The following is a 22,589-nucleotide window of genomic DNA, read 5'->3' as shown; positions in this document are numbered from 1 at the left end:
AAAATTTTCTCTTTCTGAACTAACAAGAAACAAGTGGAAAAGTGGTTAAAGTATTATTCTGATAGTCCTTTTCTGTAGATGCTGGAGGACACTCAACCTCCTGTCTGAGCCTGGTCTCCCAATAGAACCTGTAGAGGATGCATGAACAATCTTAGGTAAAGGACGGTGGTCTGAAGTGGTTGAGAAGATTTTGGAGTGCAAGGACTTGAATAACCACATTACTCACTATTAAGTTGTAAACAAAGGCACATATTAAATGCTGATGAAGGGAGGCTTTTCTACCTAGTGATGTTCAGTCTGTGGTTTGAGGACATGAACTACTCCTAAACCACCACAAACTCAGATTAGAAATGTAAATTCATTGGCATGATACAGTGTTCAGCACACAGACATTTGCTTGAGGAGTCTGTAAATCCCCCTGCAATTGTTTGAGGGTCCCTAAATTATCACCATTGCTGGATATTCACACTTGCATATTTCACACCTGTTCTGTTTATGCAGAGACAGTGATCAGCATGAAACACGAGGGCTGCCAAAGGGCCCTCTGCACTGCAGGCTGTGCAGTAGATCTTTCTGCGTGACATCTTTGTATGACACATTTATGCCCAGGGCTCTGGCTGTTGTGTCTTTTCCTCTGTGAACAGGGTGCATACAAAGGCATGCAGTCCTGCCAGACATCTGGGAGCAGAAGTGATGGCCCTTTCCAGACTCTGGCCATGGATGCCATGGTCGCTCCTGGTGGCACAGGTGCTTTTTTTGCAAGAGAGGAAAGCAAGCTGCTCACAGAAGTGCTTTTCCCCGACCACTTGATGAAGAAGCAGATAACTCCTCTTTGGTTCAGCCCATGAGCTATAAACGCCTCCCAGTACTGACTGGCAGCAGTGATTTCCTGCTGGGATTTTCCTTTATCTTCCCCACTTTGTACAGGGCAGGACTGACTCTGCCTCTTTTATCTGTCTGAAATGTGAAAGAGTTACCAGATGTATTTGCCTTTGCCAATCATATTCCCTGCAGAATTGTTTCAAAAAGCTGGAGATTTTAGTGAATAAATAAGTAAAATATTTTTTGCTTTTACTTTCCATCATATAGTGTAGGAGCAGGTGTTCAGCAAAAAGACCCAGAGATAACTATGGAATTCAGCAAGAGACCTTGGAGCCTGAGCAAGAGAGAAAAAGAACTGCTAACTCTGCCACAGTGAGACCGTGCCATGTATGCCTAAGACAAGAAGCAATTCTGAAGCCAAAAGACTGTTTATAGTAATTCCATTTAGGGATTATATGTTGGTCAGTTAACTGATGGTAAAAAGTATGTTGCAATTTGGTTCATGAAGAGTTTGAATAGTTTGAAAAATGTGTAGTTATGTGATGGAAAGTTCCGCGCATTCCCCTCACCCTGTAATCTGTATATCCCTCCGCCAGTATGATAAATTGTAGCAATTACATGTAATAAAAGTTTTTCTTGGGAGTCTGTTTGCTCCAGCAGAAACAGAGCTACACTGTGTCCTTGCAGTACTTTTTAGGTATGACAATATAGGATGGAAAGTGTGAGAACCAGGGACAGGCCCAGTGAGCCACACCAAGGTTCAAGCACTGGTCCCTCATCTGAGCTGTAGGGCAGCCATGGCTTCACCTGATGCCATGTCTCTTTTCCACTTGCTTCAAAATATAGTCCTCTCAGGTTGGACTAAGAAGACAATTTCAAAATTAGGATTTTCTCCCATTGCAAATACTGAAATTTTGTGCTCTATCAAGTTTTCTGCTGGAGAAGAGAGACTTGGAGCCCTTTAACAGAATTTGCTTTGCATTCACAGGAGGAATGTGCTATATACCTATTGATTTTCTTTCTTTATCCAGAAGAGGCTGACATCAGAAATTTTCTATTCAAGTATTCATTGCTAGCAAATTCTTTAGTCATGAATACAAAACAGTTTTATTTTTAGCTTTCACAGTGATTCCCTCAAAAATTCCCTTTCAGTGCAGTTTTGTCCTAAACCTGTATTTTGTCACTCAGCAAATTTTGTTGCTGCTGAAAAATCTGAAAATTCTTTGAGATTGTTTTAACCACCTTCATGTCCTTGTATCATATAAATACAGAGTTTCTTTTCCCTTATCTGTAAAAATCACTACAACTTTTAAACCATTCTGAAGACATCTAAACAAGTGCTACTTGAAGCTTTTATCATGGTATGTAGATAATGCAATCTGAAGATTAAACGAACAATTTTTGTCTCGTCCTCAGAACTACTAAATCAATTCCCAGCTCCTGGAAGTGCTTTAGCTGTTTTGTGGAAGTCAGATGGGACCACAATACCTGAACACCACTGCTCCTGTTGTGTCTGTGCAGAGGTGCAAAGAGCTGCTCAGCAGGAAGAGGCTGGACACACAGTTACTGGGAAATAAAACCACGGCTGCTGTCTCTGAATAGCTCCACAGGCTGCCAAGGCTCCCAGCCAGATGCCTGCTTTGCTAAGGAAAAAATCTCTTTAGGTATTTAATAATGGGCCTTCCCTCATAGAGGAAAAAGCAGAGATAGTGGCTGGATATATTAAATTTCAGAGTCTATGAAATAATTTGGCTGAGCATCAACATCTATTAGTTATTGTTAGCCATGTAAAAACCACTGTTTATCTCTAATGTGAAATAAATAACTGTTTCAGAAAAAGTAATGATGTGAAATGCTTTCAGAGAGCTGAAAGAAATAACAGAATACTAATTGAACTAGTTGTTTATGGGGTTACTGACAAAAAAATATAGTCTTGATAGATATTTTGTAGAAGATTCATTAGTACTTTAAAGAGACTTTTGGCATTTGTCATTGACATGCTATCTTAACTGCAGCAAAAAAGCTTGTACTATCTTCCATTAGGGGTGTTATAGTTCATATAATCAAGAGCTAAAAACAATATGTAAGTGTAGGGTTTGAGCAGTAATGGATGCTTTTAGTTACCACTGTCTTGAACAGAAGTAATGGGGTAAATAATCTATAATTTGTATGTTCTGGGAGAACAAGTCTTTGTCAAGGAAATGCTTGTTGCTACAGAAACGTAGTGGTTTTTTCTTAGCAAGTAGGTTTTGGAAGAAAATGGCTCAGATGACCTTTGAAATATGTTTCTCCCTTTCTGAAGTGTACCTCAGTTTCTGGATCCATTTGTGGAAGATAAGCATCATTGCCCCCATGCATTATTTTTGTTCTTACTAGGAATAAACTCAGAAGAGCAGAGTGTAAGCAGACTGCCCCACGTGTAAGAAGATGTTCAAGGGTTCTCAGAAAAAGCACACTTATCCTTGTTAAAACTTTGGAGAGGACATAAATGGAAAAATCACAATTTCTTCTCCTTTCTTCCTTCCTTCTTCCTTCTTCCTTCCTTCCTTCCTTCCTTCCTTTCTTTCTTTCTTTCTTTCTTTCTTTCTTTCTTTCTTTCTTTTTTCTTTCTTTCTTTCTTTCTTTCTTTCTTTCTTTCTTTCTTTCTTTCTTTCTTTCTTTCTTTCTTTCTTTCTTCTTTTTCAACAAGAGCTGTTCTCCTTCCTCTTGCCACAGACATAATTTTTTCTTTTTCTTTGTTTATTTTTTTCCGGACTAGAAAAGCTGCTGCAGTCTGCAGTAATGTGAATTTTCAGTTTCTCTCTCTTCCTCTGATTTCAAAACCTGCCTTTACTCACAGTGCAGTCTGTGGAACAACCCTCAATGCCCTCAGCTTAAACGAGCAGTGGGCAACTCTCTCTTTTCTATTTTCTCCCTAATTGTCTTCTACCTGGATTCAGTCAGGTCTTTTCTCTCTGCGAGGCTCCTCTCTTTGTTTAGTGCACCACTGATTTCAGTCTAAGTCAATTTGCCTCAGTGGGCTCAGTAATTTTTTGCACTCGGGTCATATCCAGTGTCTTGCAGGAGCTGTATCAAGTCTGACAGATTATCCTGACCAAGACACCTTCCGTAAATCTCTTCTAGCAGGGTTTTATCCTATGGAGGGCAAACAATAGCAGCACTTCAGAACAGAGTGTCAGAGCCTGAAATAATTAATGAAAAAGAAAACAAAATAATCTTCCCCAACCCCCCAAAAAATCGAACACTGGGAATCCAATAAGCTTCCCACTGTGTCTTCAATGCACTGGAAAAACATGGGTAGGATCCTAAAAGTAATTTTGATTAGGGGACTAAGCCTTATTTCTGTTTATCAAGTCCACCGTGATACAAGATGCTTAAACTATCTTACTGAGACTGTAGGTTCCATGATTTCAGATATCCAAAGTATTGGAGGAGGTAGTATGTTTGTGCGTCTAACATGCATTCTGTGAATTTCACCAGTTTAAGAGTACATATTTGGGGCACATGGGTATGTATTTGAAACAATACACACTGAAAGAGGGAAATTCTGTATTTGTTAATACTATGTATTAATAAATCTCATCAAACAGTTATGAAAGGACTTTGGAAAGGTAAAAACCCTTCTAATTTCAAGTCTTATTTTGTGAAGCAAACCACTTTTCTTCATTTATTTGTGAAGAAAACAGAGACCTGTTTTCACTTTAGCTCTTAGAAGCAAGAAGAAATTGATGTGTAATGCTTTACAAACTGGCCAGATAGTAGAAGAATGAGTACTGGAATAAATGAATGACATGCTTTCCAAACAACACAACATTTGTCAGAAAGACTTTTGGTATCTGCAATTATTGCACTGTCTTATATTCAGCTATGGTTGCTAGACTGGTGGTAAGGATGTGAGGTAAAACTATTTCCCATTGCCTTGCAGCACTGCCTAATTTTCCACCGGACCTTTCTGCCTCTTCACCACTGAGAGGGATTTACTCTCTGTCCACACTCTCCTGTCCACATTGTAGCTGTGAAAGGTAAGAAATTATTTTACTGTTTTGTCTGAAAAATCTCCTGAATCTATCTCACTCCTTAGAGATAAGAGGCACTTGAAATCTATACGTGATTTAGCAGGTTGGTGAGATACCAGATATGCAGACTCATGGAGCAGAAACAAACTTCTCTCTCCCAGAATACCTCCCTTTGGCAACTAAGGAATTCCAGCTTCACTTGAAAGTCAAATAAAAACAACATTCCTGAAATTGCAGTGATGCAAAAGCTGTTAATCTGTTAAGCATATAAACTTTCTGTATCTTTTAGAAGAGGCTTGAAAGACATCTTCTGTTTCTTATTGATAACCACTTCTCCTGCTTTTCCTTGAAGAACACTTTAGCAGTCTACACTCTAAGGGTGTCCAGTAATGCCAAGAAACCTGAACTCCTCCCCCATGTAGGACCTGTAAGTGTGGCTGTAAGTGTTAACGATATAATCACATCTCTGGAAATTATTGTCAGGTGTTCAAGTGCTGAAGGGAACTGCCAACCAACTAGTCATTACTCATTCCCTCTAGGAAGAACAAGGGCAGCTTAATTTGACATGAGATTTGTATGGCATAGATGACCTTTCAATATGAATGTGAACAACCGTGATGGAGAAATAGTGTAAATATGGATTATTAAATTATTGACAAGGTTAACAAATATTAGTTCATTTCTCCTAGACATGTGTTCTAGCAAACAAGACAAAACAAAACTCATAGCTGAAGATCAGTCAAGATCAGGGCCTTGCTCTAATGTTCTCTTCCAGTTCTCTAGAAGTACAAGCTCTTTTCCAAAGACTCTGTCACAGTCCTATGCCCACATCCTTCAATTTAACCTTACCAATGAATCTGCATGGACCTACACTGACTTTAGAAATCCAAATGTACAAAAGTTAGATTTGAAACTTTGCAGCTTTGAAAACTTAAGTGTATCACTTTTATAACATTTTGACTTTAATTGCATACAAAAAATAATTTTTAAAAAATTATTCTGATCAATAGCTTGAGTCAATGTATTCGGCAATGAAATACTTGGAAATATATATTTATTGGAAGAAGTGCATGAAATTTTTATACTTTAAAATATTGCTCTTTACAGAAAAAAAAGAGGAAGGGAGATGATAACAACCATGACTAAAGTAAAATTAATCAATAACTGCAATGTAATCACATTTGCTGCTGTTTCAGTTCAACCAGACATCTCACCCACCCCTACCTGTGGTTGTTAATATAATATACATAATATTAATATACATAACTCATGCACATCTTTGCCACTTTTATAGGAAATGATCTCCAGGTAGAGAGATCTTGGTACTTTCTTTCTTTGTTGTGTAAAACAAGACCATTTAAGGCTGGCATTGATGTGTTATCTGTATTGACATTGCCAATTCATTTGACAACAGACTTTTCAATTGATTAGCAATAACAGCTTGACACAAGGAGAAGATGTACTCTTAAAGGTCTTTCTTTCCTTGCTGTAGCTCAATCTATTTGGTATGTCAGAATTTATTTTTACATCTATCCTTTGTTTTTAATGATTGTGGAAGACACATTGAAAGACGTGAGGAAAATGGATATAGCAACAGAGTGTGTCTTTACACTGAAGTTGTATGGGATGTAAGTAGTACAGAGCAGAATATTATCCTGCAACAGTTAAAACTCCTTACTTTGATCCTATCTCCCAGGACTATTTGAAACACCGATGTTCCTTCCAGTTTCTACCTTTCTTTTTTTTTACCTTAACATAGTGAAATACTGCTACAGGAAATCCTTAATTTGGGGAATCACTGATTATAAGAATAAGACAGATGTTATTAGGCATGAGTATTCATCAGCAGTAGAAGTTTAATAATGGAAATTTTGTTCTTTTTAGCTTCTCTACTGTAGAACCTTTTTCACAATTTGTGTAAAGGAACTCAGCAGATTAAATGTCAGTGAATCTTGAGAGCAGTCTGTCTGGTTCCTGCCATTTTTCACTTCAGAGGATCTGAACAAGGCAATTAAACAAGTCGGAGCTGAAATCAAATCTTACCAGATCTATATGGAGCTGCAAAAACGCCTTTTTGTTGTTGTTTCTTGTGAACGTGTTTGAATTGTCACAAAGTTCAGTAAATGGCTCAGTTTGGTCACAGTCTTTTGGAGGTAAAAAAGGCTCATGGCACTGTTGAGCACAAAAATGACACAGTATGGTCATTAACATTTGTTTCACACACTTTCAATTTGTGGCCTTTAGAAACAGAGGAACTGTCAGTGAGTTCTTAAGACAGCTTTTTCCAACTCAGCAAAATTATCAAGGTAAGTTGTTTTCTCTTTAATTAAAGATATCTTCTCCAGTGCAATCATGCAGTATTCAGGGAAGAATTAAACTCCTTGGGCACTGTAGCTACATGTTACAGTGATGTTATAATGATGTGATAAAATACATGGAAGCAGACCAAGATCAAATCCACTGAAGGATTTTCAGTGTACTCCTCACACGTACAACTTTTTCATTTCAAATGTTCATTTTCTCATCATTTGTGTGCTCTAACATGTTTACATATGTCAGAATATTTGCTCTGCACTGAAGTTCCACTTAGTTAACCATCTTGTTTAGGACAACCTATGTGGCTAGAAGACAGTTTATTAGCGGGGCAAGAGAATTGTTTTCTTTCTTGGACAATGTGGTGAGATATTTATTTCATGTTCTGGGAAGTCTCTGCAGTTCAGAGCACCACCTTTCTGGTGTTTCCAGTGTGTTATTCTTTAGCCAGTTCAAATAAAGTGTCAACTTCCTCCTGAAGTTGTTAGAGTAGTGAAAAAATCAACATTTAGGTATTTATTGCTATATTTACCTGCACCATTCAGCACAAGCCTACTACTTGTTAATGTGATTGTATTCAATAGAGCCATAGATCAATAAAGTGTTGATATATGCTTTGAAAAGACTGACAGACAAGGAAGAAGTCTCTGCTCCAGACTCTCTTGAATGCTTTTGACTCATGTGTGTCTCCTCAGATGACAAATCAGCTGTTTTAGCAGTTCAAGCCTTAAATCCCAGGTTTTGCACTGGAAGGATGGGGTAAAGGAGCCAGAGAATGAAAAGATTAATCAAAACATTACAACTAATAAACTGGTTTGGAAAATTATACACTAAATAATAAACTAGAGCTGATGTGCATTCAACCTAAAAATGTTTCTCTTGGCAGTGACATCTGAGTAGTTTAGCCCCATGGGAATGGGAATGGAAATGACTCCCTCAGACAAGTGGCAATTGTAGGATTGTCCAATCTAGTGGCTTAATTTCTCTCCCCACAGTTGGGTGTAATGGCCTGAAGATCACACAGAATGGACAGATATAAACACCTTCCTGCAGTGCAGCAGGAGACCACACAGGTCATGCAAGGGCATCTTAAATGGTCATAGAAAAGCCATCTTTTACACCTGAATTGCATTCCCAGTACTACTGCAGTGCAGCCATCAGATGAAAGACAATTAAAATAATGGTGTGTAGGTTCCTTGTAGCTCAAGACAAAGATTATATGAGAAAAAAAGACAATTTTTTTTATGTTCATAATTCTTTCTTTCTTTTTTCCCCTCCTATCTTTGCCCTAATTTTTTCTCTAAACTTACTATTTTTATAAATCTGAAAAAGCGTTTATGAGAAAGCAAGCCTATTCCTTTCCTCTCCAGTTCAGAGATGGGAGAAATTAGTAGAAAATTTGAGCTCTTTGTCTAAACCAAACAGAATCATTCCTAATCCTTAGCAAGGGAAGTTTTAACCTGCAGATGTTTATTGCTATAAGAATAAACCAAATCCAAAATGTACAGGTAGGCCCAAGCTTTTAGCTTGGTTGCATCTGCCGTTTTGGAGTGATAATGGTGTGCTGGTTTAAAGGTAAACCGGCAGGGGAAATGAACCAAACTCAAAAGAGAGATTATAAGTCAGAATAACAATTTAGTAAAATATTACAATAAATATGATTATACAGACAAACAGTTGGTTTTAACCCACAAAACCCAAATGTATAACCCAGCACCCTGGGGCATGAACAGAGTGGTGTTCGTTGGCCCCCCTGATTCCAAAGGAAAAGGAGAGGGGAAAACCTGTTGGTGAGAGTGCTGTTGCAGTCTGGTCAAGAGTGGTGATTGCAGTCCGGTCGAGGGTGGTGGTTACAGTCTGGTTGAAAAGTGGTGGTTGCAGACCAGTTGAGAGTGGTGGTCTGCAGTCTGGTTGAGAGTAGTGGTCTCAGTCTGGTTGAGAGTGGTGGTCACAGTCCTCTGGATCCCACAAGCGGTTAAAAACGTCCCAAGACTCCAAGATTACATATCCTCCGGTTCAGGAAGGAATGCCCAGTACCTCCCTCAGGGCGGGGAGTTCCACAAGGGGTGTGAGGACAGGAGTACCCTCCTATCTCTCAGGCCTCTTAACACCTACTTTATAACCCGAGAAGTCAGGCTGCTCTGGGCAGATGGTGTAAATGGTCTATTGATAACAGTTTCTGGGAAATGGCATGGAAGGCTACAGAATGCACAGTTTTGGATTACACCCATACAGTGATGAACTGGTCCCAGCTGTTCTAACTAGGACAAATGGTGTGACAAAAATCTTCATAATAATTTACTCACTCTTCTGTCTTGTGTCATTTGTGTAAAGCCATAACTATGGTTCAGGTTAAGCATGTGAACAGTGTGAATTACATAAATATTACTTCTCAGAAATAAAAAAATTATACAAAAATTCATGGCCTTTAATCTAATGCTGACAAAAGATGAATAACAGAAACACAAGGAAGAAGTCAGAGGTTTCCAAAACTCTTCTCCATGGTTAAGGTTTCCCCTTGCACACAAGTACTGCTGTAGCAAATGCAGTCAGTGCCGGTGTCATTGCCAGATTCTCAGCTGATAAAACTGTCATTAATTAAATTGAGTCCATTGAACATTGTATTTTTTAAACAAATCTATGAGGTTGTTTGTTTGTTTATTTCGTTGGTTCATTTGTTTCAGTCTGGCAAAAAAAAACTGCACAGTGGTTGCTAAACTTGTTTTCAGAGTTGCTTCATTCCTGTCCTTTTCAGGTTTTGTGTCCTTTTTTCTCTCACTCAGGTGACAATAACCACAGATCTCACCCCTTAAAATCTTGTCCAGAGCACAAGCTCAGTCTGTAGAGCCCAGCCAGTTCTCACTGGCAGTACAGTTCCTACTTGAAATGATTCCTAATAGTCTCTGTCCCACCAGCTGTTGAAGATGCCTTTCCTTTCCAGAACCCTTGTTCTGAATTCAGTGGCCTGTTCTTCCACAGACAGCTTTTACAAGTCATTTATGTCCACAGAAAATGCAACTGCCTCTGTATGGGCAGGGTAACAAGCATGAGCTGCACACTAGCCAGTTCTGAAACTTTGCATGTCACTTGTTCCACAGTGTCCCCTGTTTCTGAGCATTCTCCATTCCTCCTAATGTCATCAATATTTTGCCACTACAGGAAAAATTTAATTTTTTAAGAGAGCTGCACTGTCTGGATGATGTTCTGGTCTAATTCAACCCAAATTTAATCAGTTGGTTTGGATGATTTTCAGGTTGCTTTAAATAAGTGTACAAAATACAAAGCTCTTTAAATTTTTTTGAACTTTCTGCGGTAAGGTTCTGCCTGCATTGCAGGCTTGGTCTCTTTGCCTCACTGTCAATTCCCCAGAAGGATATGAGTAACAAGAAAATCACGAAGGTGTCCAAAAGCTTTCCTGCAGGGGTAGTGACTTAAACAGTGCTGCAAAAGAGTGCTTGTCCCTAGCCAAACCTTTCCTCTAGGCCAGAGAATGATGTTGAGGGATGTGCTGTGAGCTCTTCTTAGTTGTCAAAGATGTGCCCATTGCTGAAAAACATTGATCAAATACTTGGACCTGCAGCATGCAGGGAGCTGGTGCAGATTACTCTCTAGACCTTTTCTTCTCAGAGGAAGTAGAAACAGCACAGAGAAAAACTGTCCCAGATTAAAACCGTTCCATTGGACTTATTTGTGGGCAGAATGAAACTCAAACTTTTCTCAGTCTTGAGAAGGCTTTGCTCCTCAGGGAAACTGAAGGGTCTGATTCTTATCCGTGACTATGCTGCTCCCTGAACATTTTGAGAGATCTAGGGGAAGGGAGACGAATGCATTTAGCATGAGTAAAACTCAATAGTGGGTAGAGAGGTTGGAATAATAAGGTAGGATTTATGCCAGCCCTCCTGAACTCTTCTGTTTGCTGCAGTCAAGGCATAGGCACCATTTACCCTAACTCTAATCCAATAAACAATTTAAATTGAACATTTAACCTCAGCTCCCACCTGCAGAGGATTTCCTCTGCACCCTGTTCAACAAATCACCCTGTTCCACATGACCTTTCTTTATCAGGGTATCAGCCACCTCACTCATGCATCTTCTAGAGCCAGTGAGGGATGCCTGCTAAGCCAAGCTCACAGTCCCCCTCATCTGTTAATGATCCTCACAAACTTCTGCAGTAGCAATTTGCCTTACCCAAAACATCCTTATGAATGGATATAAGCAACTTACTTTTACTCCTGTGACAGCAAATTGGAAAAAAAATATTATTCCACAAGGACCAAGACTGATATTCTGATTAAGAGAATAAAGAATTACACTGTCAGACACAGTTGCTCAGACATAATAACATCAGCTTATAGTTTAGCCCATTACCAGAAGATTAATTTATGACAGCACAATAAATGCAGCCCTAGTTTCCTTCCAGTGGTTGAGGTGGAAGATCAGGAGTGATTTCATTCTATTCTGTAAATCTGGAAGGTTCAACAGAGTTTACTTTTATCTCTTTTACCATCAAGTGATGGTAATGATGCTCATATCTATATTTTCTTTCCAATTTCCATTAAAAATATCATGTTGAATGTGGATTTCAGCACGGTCTACCTGTCTGCCCCTCATAAGAAGAGATGATGCTTCCCCCAGTTTGGGTTATGGCATTTTACAAAAATTTGGCAGGTACTTTAAGAGATTTATTTATCAGAGTATGATTAGGGTGGCAGCTACTATAAATGATCTCAGAGAGAGGAGAGTTCTTGGAAAAGTTGTCCAGCTGAGTACAGTAATTCCTCGAGAGAACATCGGGGAAAATTCAAAAGTCAATTAAGTAGGAAGGAAAGGGAGAAGCAGAACACCTGTACTGACATAGTGTCCTTCCTTTCTTAATCTACTGTGGGTATCTGCTCCTATCAGTGAAATATACTCAGTGTCTTTTTCCTCTGCACATCTTAGTTAGCTTAGAGTTTAGAGGTAGTTGAAGGGACTCATTCTTGGCTAGGTGGTAGTTGCTGAAGTAATGGGTGTGTGGAAAATTAAATGACTCAAATTGTTGCCTGCAAATTGATGACAATGGGAAAGCAGTAAAACAGACAACAAAAGAAATTCAGAAGTTAGCCCTTATCTCAGTTCAAAGCTGGAAAGGGTGGGACAGCGACACTTTTTCACGGCTTCTGGTTGGACCAGGAGTGAAGAAAGTATTATTTCTCTCCCTTTGTGGACTAGCTGCCTTGATGTTCTTGCCTTTTATGATTGCTTGTCTTATGTACACGTGATAAAGGTGATGCAATTAGTAGCTATGCCCAGTGATCCTGAAATGGCTACAAAAGGACAGAAAATAATGGCCCTGAAGGCAGTGCCAAAAGAGTAATTATCAGACAGTTATTCTCAAGAAAATTTCACCTGAGATAATGAAGCGGCTCAAGAGGCAACTACTAAGAAAACAATATTTCCTTTTGAAAGAACATCATAAAAGAGAATGAAAGAGAATTAAAGCTTGGGTTATTTAGTTAGCTTCTCTGTCTCCTGTCTATTTATGTATTTCCCAACACCTGGGTTTTTGGAATAAGCGTGAGATGACAGGCTGGGGAGCTGGTTTTGAAGCCCCTTTCTACAGGAGCCTGGAACGTCTTCTGGGGAAGGCACCTTTGAGACACCAGCTGCTACAAACTCTTTGCTGGCAATAGCAAAGATGTGTCTTCATATCTATACTCAGAAAGGAAGAATATTGAGGCTTCTGAGTTTGTTTCTGAGTTTTCTCTTCAATCTATGAGAGTTTTCATCCTTAGACATCTTGTAGCTGAGCCTAGACGTCACAGGTGGAGGAAGGAAATAGTTGTGTACTTCCATTTTCTGAGGGCAAATACAGCTTTGCCCATTATGGAAACTGATGTCTAATAAATAACGGAATTTTGAATGACTGCTGTATTTAGGGAGTTGTTTTTTCTTCTTCTCACACATCCTATTGCAAACAGACAATCTCTGGCCACTTGCATTATGTTTCAAACCTGAAGTAGGAAAAAAAGGAAATACACTATATATTAAAAAAATAGCATGCTGTTTTAAAGGATTGGATCATGGAAAATGTTGATTCTGCAGTTCAGTGTCCTACATAGTCCACTGAAAGTTTCACCCAGAGACTCCAGCAACAGGCTGAAAAAGAGAAGCATTCCATTTTTCAGTCATCCTGGTACAACACACCTGTAGTTAATCCACTGTACACAAGAACACTCAATCATGTTCTTGAATGTCTGGCTAATAAATCAGCAGCCTTACAGTAAAAGGTCTTATGTACTAGGTTTGCCTCTTCATTAAAATCTGAAGCAAAGAGACACAGTTGTGTCCTGAAGCAGCATTTTATCTGCTATACCTCCAGTGGTGCTCCTGCTCACTGCCACTGTTTCCCTGACACCCAGTCCAGATCAGCAGAATATTAGAAGTGAAATTTGTATTAAACAGCAGATGTGCTCCGAGCTTAGCTGAAGGTCTGTATGCTCAGCTGGAGGCAACACTTCATGCTGAATACTGAACAATGTTCAGTATTGGATAATGGGCTTGATGCCCATTATCATGAACACATTGTGTTTTGGAAATTCAGTGCCTTTGTTCTGGGGAAACAGCACACGGAATTGTCTCAAACATGTTATAGAATACTTAGAAAACTGGAAACCACTGTGAGAAGGAAGACAACTGTGCATAAACTCTGTAAAAATAAAAAAAGACAAAGTCAAGGAACATCAACGAAGAGTTTGTCACTGGAATGAAAACTACATGGCATTTACCAATATCCATGGAACACATCAGAGGGCCTGAGTCTACAAGACTGTGGAGAAAATACTGGTCAGAACTTCCATGTTATTATAATTTGGTAGCCATAAAATGTAGAGATAGTGTCATCATTGTGACTGGTAACTGTGAAATAAATTTCAAGTAACAACAACAACAACAAAAAAAATAATGTATTGATGTGTTCTAGGGTCAACAGTCCTGGACTTAAACCAGAAACTTTGGGTAGATGAGAAACAATTGCCTGTCAGTGCCAAATATTGTTTAGATTGTGGAGAGAAAGCTAAAATGACGTGGAAAAATGGAAATTTCCTGCAACTCTTTGTAATGTTGATTCTTCTGCAGTATTTGCTATATGTGGGTGTGTCATGTTTGCAGTGGAAATTTTGCAGCATTTATGCAAAATCTGCAGGCGTGGATTGGTAGAAAGTGCAATAATCTACCAAAAGAAAACCTTGCACAGGTCTTGTAAACATCACTTAGCAGCTAGGAAGTGCACAATAGGTCTGAGATGGTGTAAGAGAACAATAAAAAAATTCCCTAATTGAAAGGGGGGGGGGAAGTGGTTGTGAAAATCTGCATTAAGTCTTTTTTTGCTGATTATCTGTCTGTAGAAACATCTGCTGTTGCCTTTCAGGTCCATCACCAGATTCAGCTCTGTATGGACTTTAGCTTTTCCAACCCCATTCCCACATGCTTTCATGGTGTCTTAGTATTTCACTGGGGTTGACTGTCCCTGCTGCTGCTGTAGAAGCCTGTGCCTCCTTTTATACAACAGTTTAGTGAGGAGCTTTTCCTTCCACACAGGCTTCTTGTTGCACCTTTGCTTGATTTCCTGTGCTCTTTGAATTTGCAAGAGGGGACTTTTGAATATCAACCACAACTGCTACCTGTTTTCTTTGCTATTTCCCCTAAAATTCTTCCAAGAAAATCTGTGAAGTGGACAAAACTTTTAAAAGTTCTTTTGCTAGTTAGAAATAGCAAGTAGGAAAAGTTTACAAGCTTTTGTATGTTTGTCTTCTTTTTTTTTTTAAGCTTAGTAGATGGCTTTATTTCATTCTATTTTTCCCTGGAGGAACAGTGGTGACTATTGGTAAAGAAATGATGCTAAACATGCACAAGGGAAAAAACCCCACTCACTATAATATAGTGAAACACAGAAACAAGAGTTTCTGAGATCAAACTGCTGGTTTCTGACTTCACATAAGATCAGGAACTGGTAATATTTAGGCACATACAGATTTAAGTATATGTGCTTTACTACAGTGGATATTTACTTTAAAAGAATGATGGCTATTTCACTGGCTGTCTTTGTTACTTAACCAAAGCAGGCCTAAAATATACCTGCAGAAGCCTGTGGGTAGGATTGCCCTGACCATACCAGCAGGAACAGAACTGTAAATGAAAACTCCCGATCACTATATCACAACAGAGGAAGGAAAATACATCTTCATTATAGAAAGCCCACATCTGAGAGAAACCCTGTGAACTGGCAAATAATGGCATAAGCTGTCAGTGGATGGTGTTCAACTCATTAGGACATCCAGAGAACAATAACAAACTGGGGAGAGAGAGCACAATACTTACAAAACATGCCTTGAGAATTGTTTTCTTTGTGACCAGTGAGAATAGATTGGGATATTTTATTGAACAACTGCTCTGAATTGCCCTAATTCAAGAAAAAAATCTGTAAGTTCTATAAGGAAACTTATTGATTCTCATTACCTTTTTAAAATGGCCTGAACTAATCGTAGCTTTTAGTAGTCTGGGGAGAAAATTAGAAAGGAGTTTGCAGTTACTTAGAGATTAAAGGGAGGAAATTCACATTCAAGCATCTAGTGATGTTCTCAAAACTCAACTCCCAAACCACCACATCTGAAGACTGATTGTCAAATAATCTTTAAATAGGCTATGTATTTTTTACTTTTCATTGCATGTTATAACCTCAAAAGTATAATTTCTCAGCTGCTTTTGTCCTCCATATCCACAGATTTTTACCTATGCTACTACTGGAACTTGAAATTACTTTGCTTTCATGTTTGTGTGTTGAAGGTCTCTGAACTCAGAGCAGGATTTGAATCAAGCCCTGCTCCCACATGTTACCCATACGTGTCTCTTCCCAGACCCATGTGGAGGCTCAGAACTACTTTCTTGAAGTAACTCTATGGTCAGCCATCAGAAATGTGCCCTCAAGCATTTTGAGTCATTCTGCCAAATTGTATTTTACAATATTTTCATCTGTGACTTCTAATATTTCTGCCTGTGTGGATATGATTTCACGAATTTCTGTAAGTAAGAAGAGTTTCTTCCATGATGTCTATCTATCTATCTATCTATCTATCTATCTATCTATCTATCTATCTATCTATCTATCTATCTATCTATCTAATCTATCTATCTATCTATCTACTTATCTATCATCCATCTATCATTTATAGATAGATATGATATCTATATATAGATATGATATAAAGCATATATATATATTACTGATACGTGATATAGAGTAGGAGTATCAGAAAGAGGGTCTCCAATTCACATCCATTCTTGATTCAGCTTTGAGATGGATATAAACAGGGCAAAGAAAAATTGGAGGTGATGAGCTGGAGCAGGTACCATGGAGTTCCTGTTGTGAGAAATAAAGCAATGTTTTTACTGGAGCCAGAGTGACTATGGGGGGCGAGGCTAACCCTTGTTTCTTGTTTATAGCTGCTCATTGCTCAGATGTTGTTCATACTGTTCCTTGCACCTGCACAGATTTGTTAAGAACCAATAGGAAAGGCTATTCTAAAGATTTGCCAAAAAAGGAAGAAGATGAGGGGGGAATGGGGGAGGGAGATTTGGGGCAAAAGCAGGCAGCCTGGAGACAGTGTAAGTCCCTGAGTACACAGCCAACGGGAAAGAGGACAGGGACCAACCCCTGCAGGAAGAAGGATACAAGGTTGCCAATTTTGGTGAGTGGTGTGTCTCCCTGGAGACACCCAAAACAACTAACTAGTTTAATAAAAAAGTTTTGCTTTGGTGATTTTGTCCCTTCTCAAATTCATTAAGTAGTGAGTATTTTCTCACACTGTTGACGGTAAAGACCTAGGCCAGCATCTATCCAATATGGCAGCAGGGAATGATATTAAGCTGAATTAAATTCAAGTGTGTTACTTAATTCAAAAACTGAATTGGAATTGAGAATATCAAACATGTTGAGAAATGGGATTAAAATTCAAGTGCTTTATTCTCAGTTTTCTTAGGAATTACTGAAGTAGATTTAGGATGTTCCAGAGGACTGGCTGGTGGATGTTGTTAAGTGTCTCAAGGTTGGCTTGAGGCTATTATTATTTGTCCACGGCGGTAGAAATGTACAGCCTGGAAAACGAGATTTCAAGTTTTAGGTTTTTGAAATTTGATTCTACAGGATGGTTCCTTTATTGAACTTATTTTTTTTCTCTTTTTTTTTTTTTTTTTAATTTCTTTCTGAAATAATATCTTTCTGAGTCCTAAGAAACTTGCCTCTATAAATAAGTCCTAGTCTGGGGGAGGTTTTTAGGGAAGGTGAATGTACGATTCCTGTGCACTAACTCAGGTCAAGTGAGGACTGTCCAAAGACTGAGACCATCTGAGTGTCAAGCATAGAATTCCATGTGCTGCCAAGAATGCCCCTCAGCAATTTTGAATCTAAATATGCCAAGCATATGTGCTGTCCTCCTCAGGAACATGGTAGTGACATTGCACCAATGAGCAATGGGACCCCGTAAAGAGATATGTGATACTCAGAAGGTGTTGATTTGCCTTTCTGTTTGCTGCTGAATGCCCCAGCCAAATTGCACAACTCTCTGAAAAGAGGTTGTAGTCAGGTGAGGATCGATCTCTTCCTAGAAGTAAGAAGTAGGATGAGAGGAAATGGTCTCAAGTTGCACCAGGTTAGGTTTAAGTTCACCTAAAGGGTAGTCAAGAGTAGTCAGCACAGGAAGATCCACTCAGAGTCCCCAAGTTCAGCTCAGTTATGGTTCCACTCAGGGTCTGCCTGCTTGGTCAAGAGAGTCCCGAGTAGCTCCTGAGACTGGGTTTGCACTCGGGGGTGAGGATGCCCAGAACCCGCTGAGCCTGGTGGTGGGGACAAAGGCTGGGGCTTGAGGGCTGGGAGATGTGGCTGTGGGGGCTGTGACATCACAGAGGCTGGGTCACGATGGGAGCTGTGGCCAGGGGCATCACGAGGCAGCCCCAACTCCAACACAGTTGGACGCAGGGGACCACTGAGTGCCCAGGTAGGGGGAATGCTGGGCTGGATGGGGGTCGGAGCAGATACCCAGGGGTTGTCTAACCCAGAGTGAGAATTGGGACCCCCAGAGCATGGCATAGTTCTCCCTTTGGGGCTGGGAGAAGAGGGCTCAGGGCTCTCAGTGGTGCCAGCTGTCCAGAGAATCTTTCTGGGTGGGACAGGTGCCCCCAGCCCCCTGTTCTCTCCCACCCAGACCTTCTCACACCCTTTTTCCCAGCAGGTCATGTCTCCAACACTAGTCCTCATTCTGGCTCTGTTGGCCACCCATCCTGGGTTGAAGCTGGACTACCAGATGGATGCAGACACAGCCAAACAGATGCTGGAATGGGAGAATTACCTACATCAGCAGATGACTCAGCTGCTGCAGGAGATTGAGGAGGGCAGTACAGATATGGTGGAAGACCCGCTCCTTTCTGCCCCACAGCAGCATTGGCTGTTTTGGAGCCCTGCAGCAGCAGCCCTGGTCCTGCTTGCTGGGGGCTGCTGGCTGGCCAGGAAAAGGAAGCGTGCCTCTGCCAGCTGCAAGGAGCAGGAGAGTTCCAGCAGCAAAGACAAAGACGATAAGGAGAGCTCCAGAAGCAAGGAGGTCAACAAGAAGGTGAGCTCCCACAGTGAGAAAAAGACCAAGGAGCAGGAGAGCTCCATCTGCAAGGAGAAAGGCGATGAGCAGGAGAGCTCCAGAAGCAACAAGAAGGCCAAGGAGCAGGTGAGCTCCAGGTGCAAGGGCAAAGGTGATGAGTGGCAGAGCTCTAGCACCAAGGACAAGGCCAATGAGCAGGAGAAGCTAAAGGGTCCACGCAGCAGTGTTAGCTCTTTGGCTGTGCCAGTCCCATCACCAATGGACGCATTCAAGGTAAGGCTGAACAGGGCTGTCAGCAACCTGATCTAATTGAGAATGTCTCTGCTCACTGCAGGAAGGCAGAGGGTCAGACTCGATGGCCTTTAAAGATCCCATTCTAATGAAACTATTCTGTGATTCCATAGCAAAACTTGTCCAGCACGAGTAAACAACTGAAGGAGCTGGTGGGTGACCTCCTTGGCATATGCCGAATGTTTTCCAAGAGGAACTTCATGCCAGAATTGCACCCAGCCACTGAGACCAGCATCTCTGAAGCCTGGAGTATCCACGAGAACAGCATCAATTACCGCCTGCTCGTGATCCTGCAGCCACCCCACGGGCACTCGTTCAGCCTGGGCCCCACAGAGCAGCTGCCAGCAAGTCACTCCTGCATTCGTGTGGTGCTGGAGTGCACATGCTCGAAGGAGCAGCTGCTGGGGATGATGTGGTGCTTTCTCCACCGGTCTGGTGACCATCTGCTGAGTGATCAGGACTCGTACCTCCTGGACACTCTGTGCACAGGCAACTACCTGGATGTGAAGAAAGTTGTCTGCTGGGTCCAAATGTTGGTGACATCAGCCTGGCTGCTTTTGCCTCAGTCACGGCACTGTCAGCTCACGGTGCTGCCCTCCTGCAGGTCCTGCAGGTTCCAGCTGACAGGCACCCCAGGGAGGCAGATCACCACGGAGATGGTGTTTGCAGTGCGGCAGGGCAGCTCAGGTGCCTACGTGAGCCTTGAGTAGGCAGCAGCCAGTGTTACCAGTAGATGGTGGGGCTGGAGAGCAGCCACCTGTCAGACTCACAGCAAAGGCCACCCACCAGGACAATTTCCACCTCAGAGCTCTGGACACCCTTCCCTGTTACCCAAGCGGGTGATGACGCGGTTCAAGAGGAGCTCAGCACAATCAGAGCTCGGGCAATCTCTGCCTGCCCAGCTGAACTGCAAAGCATAGACGTGCTGGAGGACAGAAGTATAGAAGAATACAAGCATAGGAGCAGAGAAGAATAGAACTGTAGGACCAAAGGAGAGTAGAAGACTAGAACATAGAAGCGCCAGAGAATAAAAGCGTAGGGGAATAGAATAGGAGAAGTTAGAAGTGTAGAGGTAGAGAAGAATAGAACTGTAGGACCATAAGAACATAGAAAAATAGAAGCATAGAAGCACAGAAGTGTAGAAGAGTAGAAGCATAGTACCATAGAGGAGTAGAAGAATAGAAGAGCAGAAGAATAGAACCACAGAACCTTAGAGTTGTTTGGGTTGTAAGAGATCTAAAAGATTATTAAAGATATTCCAGGAAGGAAGGAAGAAAGGAAGAAAGACGTAGGAAGATGTCTTCTCCATTGTTTACCTCTCTGAGAAGAAAAGATATTCCTATTAATAGTTCCCAAAAGCTGACTCAAGAAGAATGGTGTTGACTGCAGTACTGAATCCATAGGCCACACTAGTTTCACAACCAGCAACATGGTTGAATTCTAAGCTAGTACTACAAAGTACACCAAAACAATCTTAGTCCAGGCCTCATGGAGGGAGGATAAACATCTGGAAGCAATAGGACAAGAGGAAATGGCCTCAAACTGTGACAGGTAAGGTTTAGGTTGTCTATTAGGGAACATTTTTACACCAAAGGGGTTGGCACAGGCTTCCCAGGGCAGTTGTGGCGTCACCATCTCTGGAGCAATTGAAAGCCCTGGAGATGTGACACTAAGGGACATGGTTTAGCAGTGGGCTTGGCAGTGTTGGGTTAATGGTTGGACTCAAGGATCTTAGTGAGCTTTTCCAACCTAAATGATTCTATGATTCTGAAGGAGACATGGCTAAAGCTACCCAGACTATAAACATACACCTGATGTGCTGCCTAGATGAATCAAAATGCTCTTCAATGTGTCTTTTAAAAGTGTGTAAGAAAGGGCTTATTCCGGGTTCATGATACTTGTCATTCATGTAATGCTTTAGCACACCTGGTAGGTACTTCCTTTTAGGTGGTGGGGACTTGTCTAAGAGCCACTTGTAGGTTGTGAGGATGGTGTTGGCTATTTTCAGGGTAGTTTGGAAAAGAGGAGGAATGTGAAGCGGACTGATGCACCACAGGCTGGTGGCAGTCTTGAAGAAAAATGAGTTGAAGAAACAAGATTAATAGTCCATGTAAAGTAAACATCCTTGTAGTCCAGAAATCAGAAAAATGGAAACAATAAATATTGGGAAACTTTCCTACTAGGGCTCTACAAGGTTTTTTTAGTTTTAATTTCCCCCCATGTTTCCGTCTCTTTTATCACTCACGTTTCCTGCCTTTTTCTCCCCTCACATTTCTCAGCCTTTCTGCCTCATGTCTCTTGCCCTTTTCCCCTCACATGGTGCTAGAGTGCTTGTGCTTGAGGGGGCAGCTGATTTCTTCACCAGTCTGGTGACCAGCTGCTGAGTGATCAGGACTCGTACCGCCTGGACACTCTGTGCACAGGCGATTACTTGGAGGTGGCAAAAGTCACCCACTGCATTCAAATGCTGGTGGGATCAGTGTGGCTGCTTTTGCCTCAGTCGAAGCACTGCCAGCTCATAGTGGTGCCTTCCTGCTGGTCCTGCAGGTTCCAGCTGACAGGCAGTACCGGAGAAAAATGAGTCAAAGTAACGAGGTCAGTAGTCCAGAGGTAAACACGCTTACAGTCCAGAAATGAGGAAAACTGAAACAAGAAGAGGTGTCAATCTTTCCTGCTAAATCTCTACGACACACCAAGCCTGTATACCGAAGGCTTCCAAATTACTCTGAACATAGAAAACTTTGAAAAATCCTCTAGAAACTGACAGAGAGACATTCAAATGACTGAATGCCTTAGGAAGGGATGTCTTAGTTATTTTTTGGCATTACTGTTCTTGTTCTACAACTCTTGTAGGTGGAGGTGTCATCCTAAAAAAGAAGATCCAACTGTTAATTGCAAAATTTATGCTTTTTCCTCTATGTAAAATCTATTCATTACTGTTAAATGAGAAAATAATACTTCCTACAATAATTTGTCTTTGTAACTATAAAACTCTATTCTAAAATAAGAAGGAATTAGACTATTGACTGGGTCTTGAGATGGGTTGCCTCATTTTTTTTATGAGCTTGATGCAAACTATTTTCAAACATGTAGATTGGTAGGAAGGGGGGAAAAAAAAAAGAACCTGTGTCTGTTACTTTAAACATGCTAGAGGGAAAAGAGCACAAGGGAAATCAGAATCCTTTCTTGGGTATAAACATGCTGACATACATTAAATATTCATCAACTAAGTCTTTCTATTGGTGTCCAGGATCCTGTGCTTCAGAGATAAAAAGGAAAGGAAAAAAAAGCAAACACCATAAAGAAATATATGTGGAGTAATCTATCCCCAATTAGATGTCAGCCTGACCTCTGACACAGACTGGCTGAAGTCTTGAAGCCCTGAGTAAATTGATGGTTAAAATCTTAAATGGGATATAATGTAATGAATATAGGTCAAAGGGACATAAAGTAATGACTGTAGGTCAAAATGTTCTGAGATGGCTCCTCAGATGCAGAAAGAGAATCCTTTTAGTTTAAATGT

At 40.8% G+C, this 22,589-nt stretch overlaps 1 protein-coding gene across 1 annotated transcript; it reads left to right on the top strand.

The window, feature by feature from the left end:
• The first annotated feature begins 18,110 nt into the window (after positions 1–18,110).
• Positions 18,111–20,598, top strand: LOC113956872 (inositol 1,4,5-trisphosphate receptor-interacting protein-like 1). The gene is made up of 3 exons (XM_027663864.1): positions 18,111–18,181; positions 18,413–19,048; positions 19,180–20,598. The coding sequence occupies exons 2-3, from the start codon at positions 18,419–18,421 to the stop codon at positions 19,774–19,776; spliced, it is 1,227 nt and encodes a 408-aa protein (XP_027519665.1). The 5' UTR covers positions 18,111–18,181; positions 18,413–18,418; the 3' UTR covers positions 19,777–20,598.
• The last annotated feature ends 1,991 nt before the right edge of the window (positions 20,599–22,589 follow it).

Source organism: Corapipo altera, unplaced genomic scaffold (assembly GCF_003945725.1).
Source record: "Corapipo altera isolate COAL_440 unplaced genomic scaffold, ASM394572v1 61153, whole genome shotgun sequence".
In the NCBI taxonomy this organism is placed as follows: Eukaryota; Metazoa; Chordata; class Aves; order Passeriformes; family Pipridae; genus Corapipo; species Corapipo altera.
Note: the sequence above shows the minus strand (reverse complement) of the source record. Positions and strands in the feature narration are given on the sequence as shown.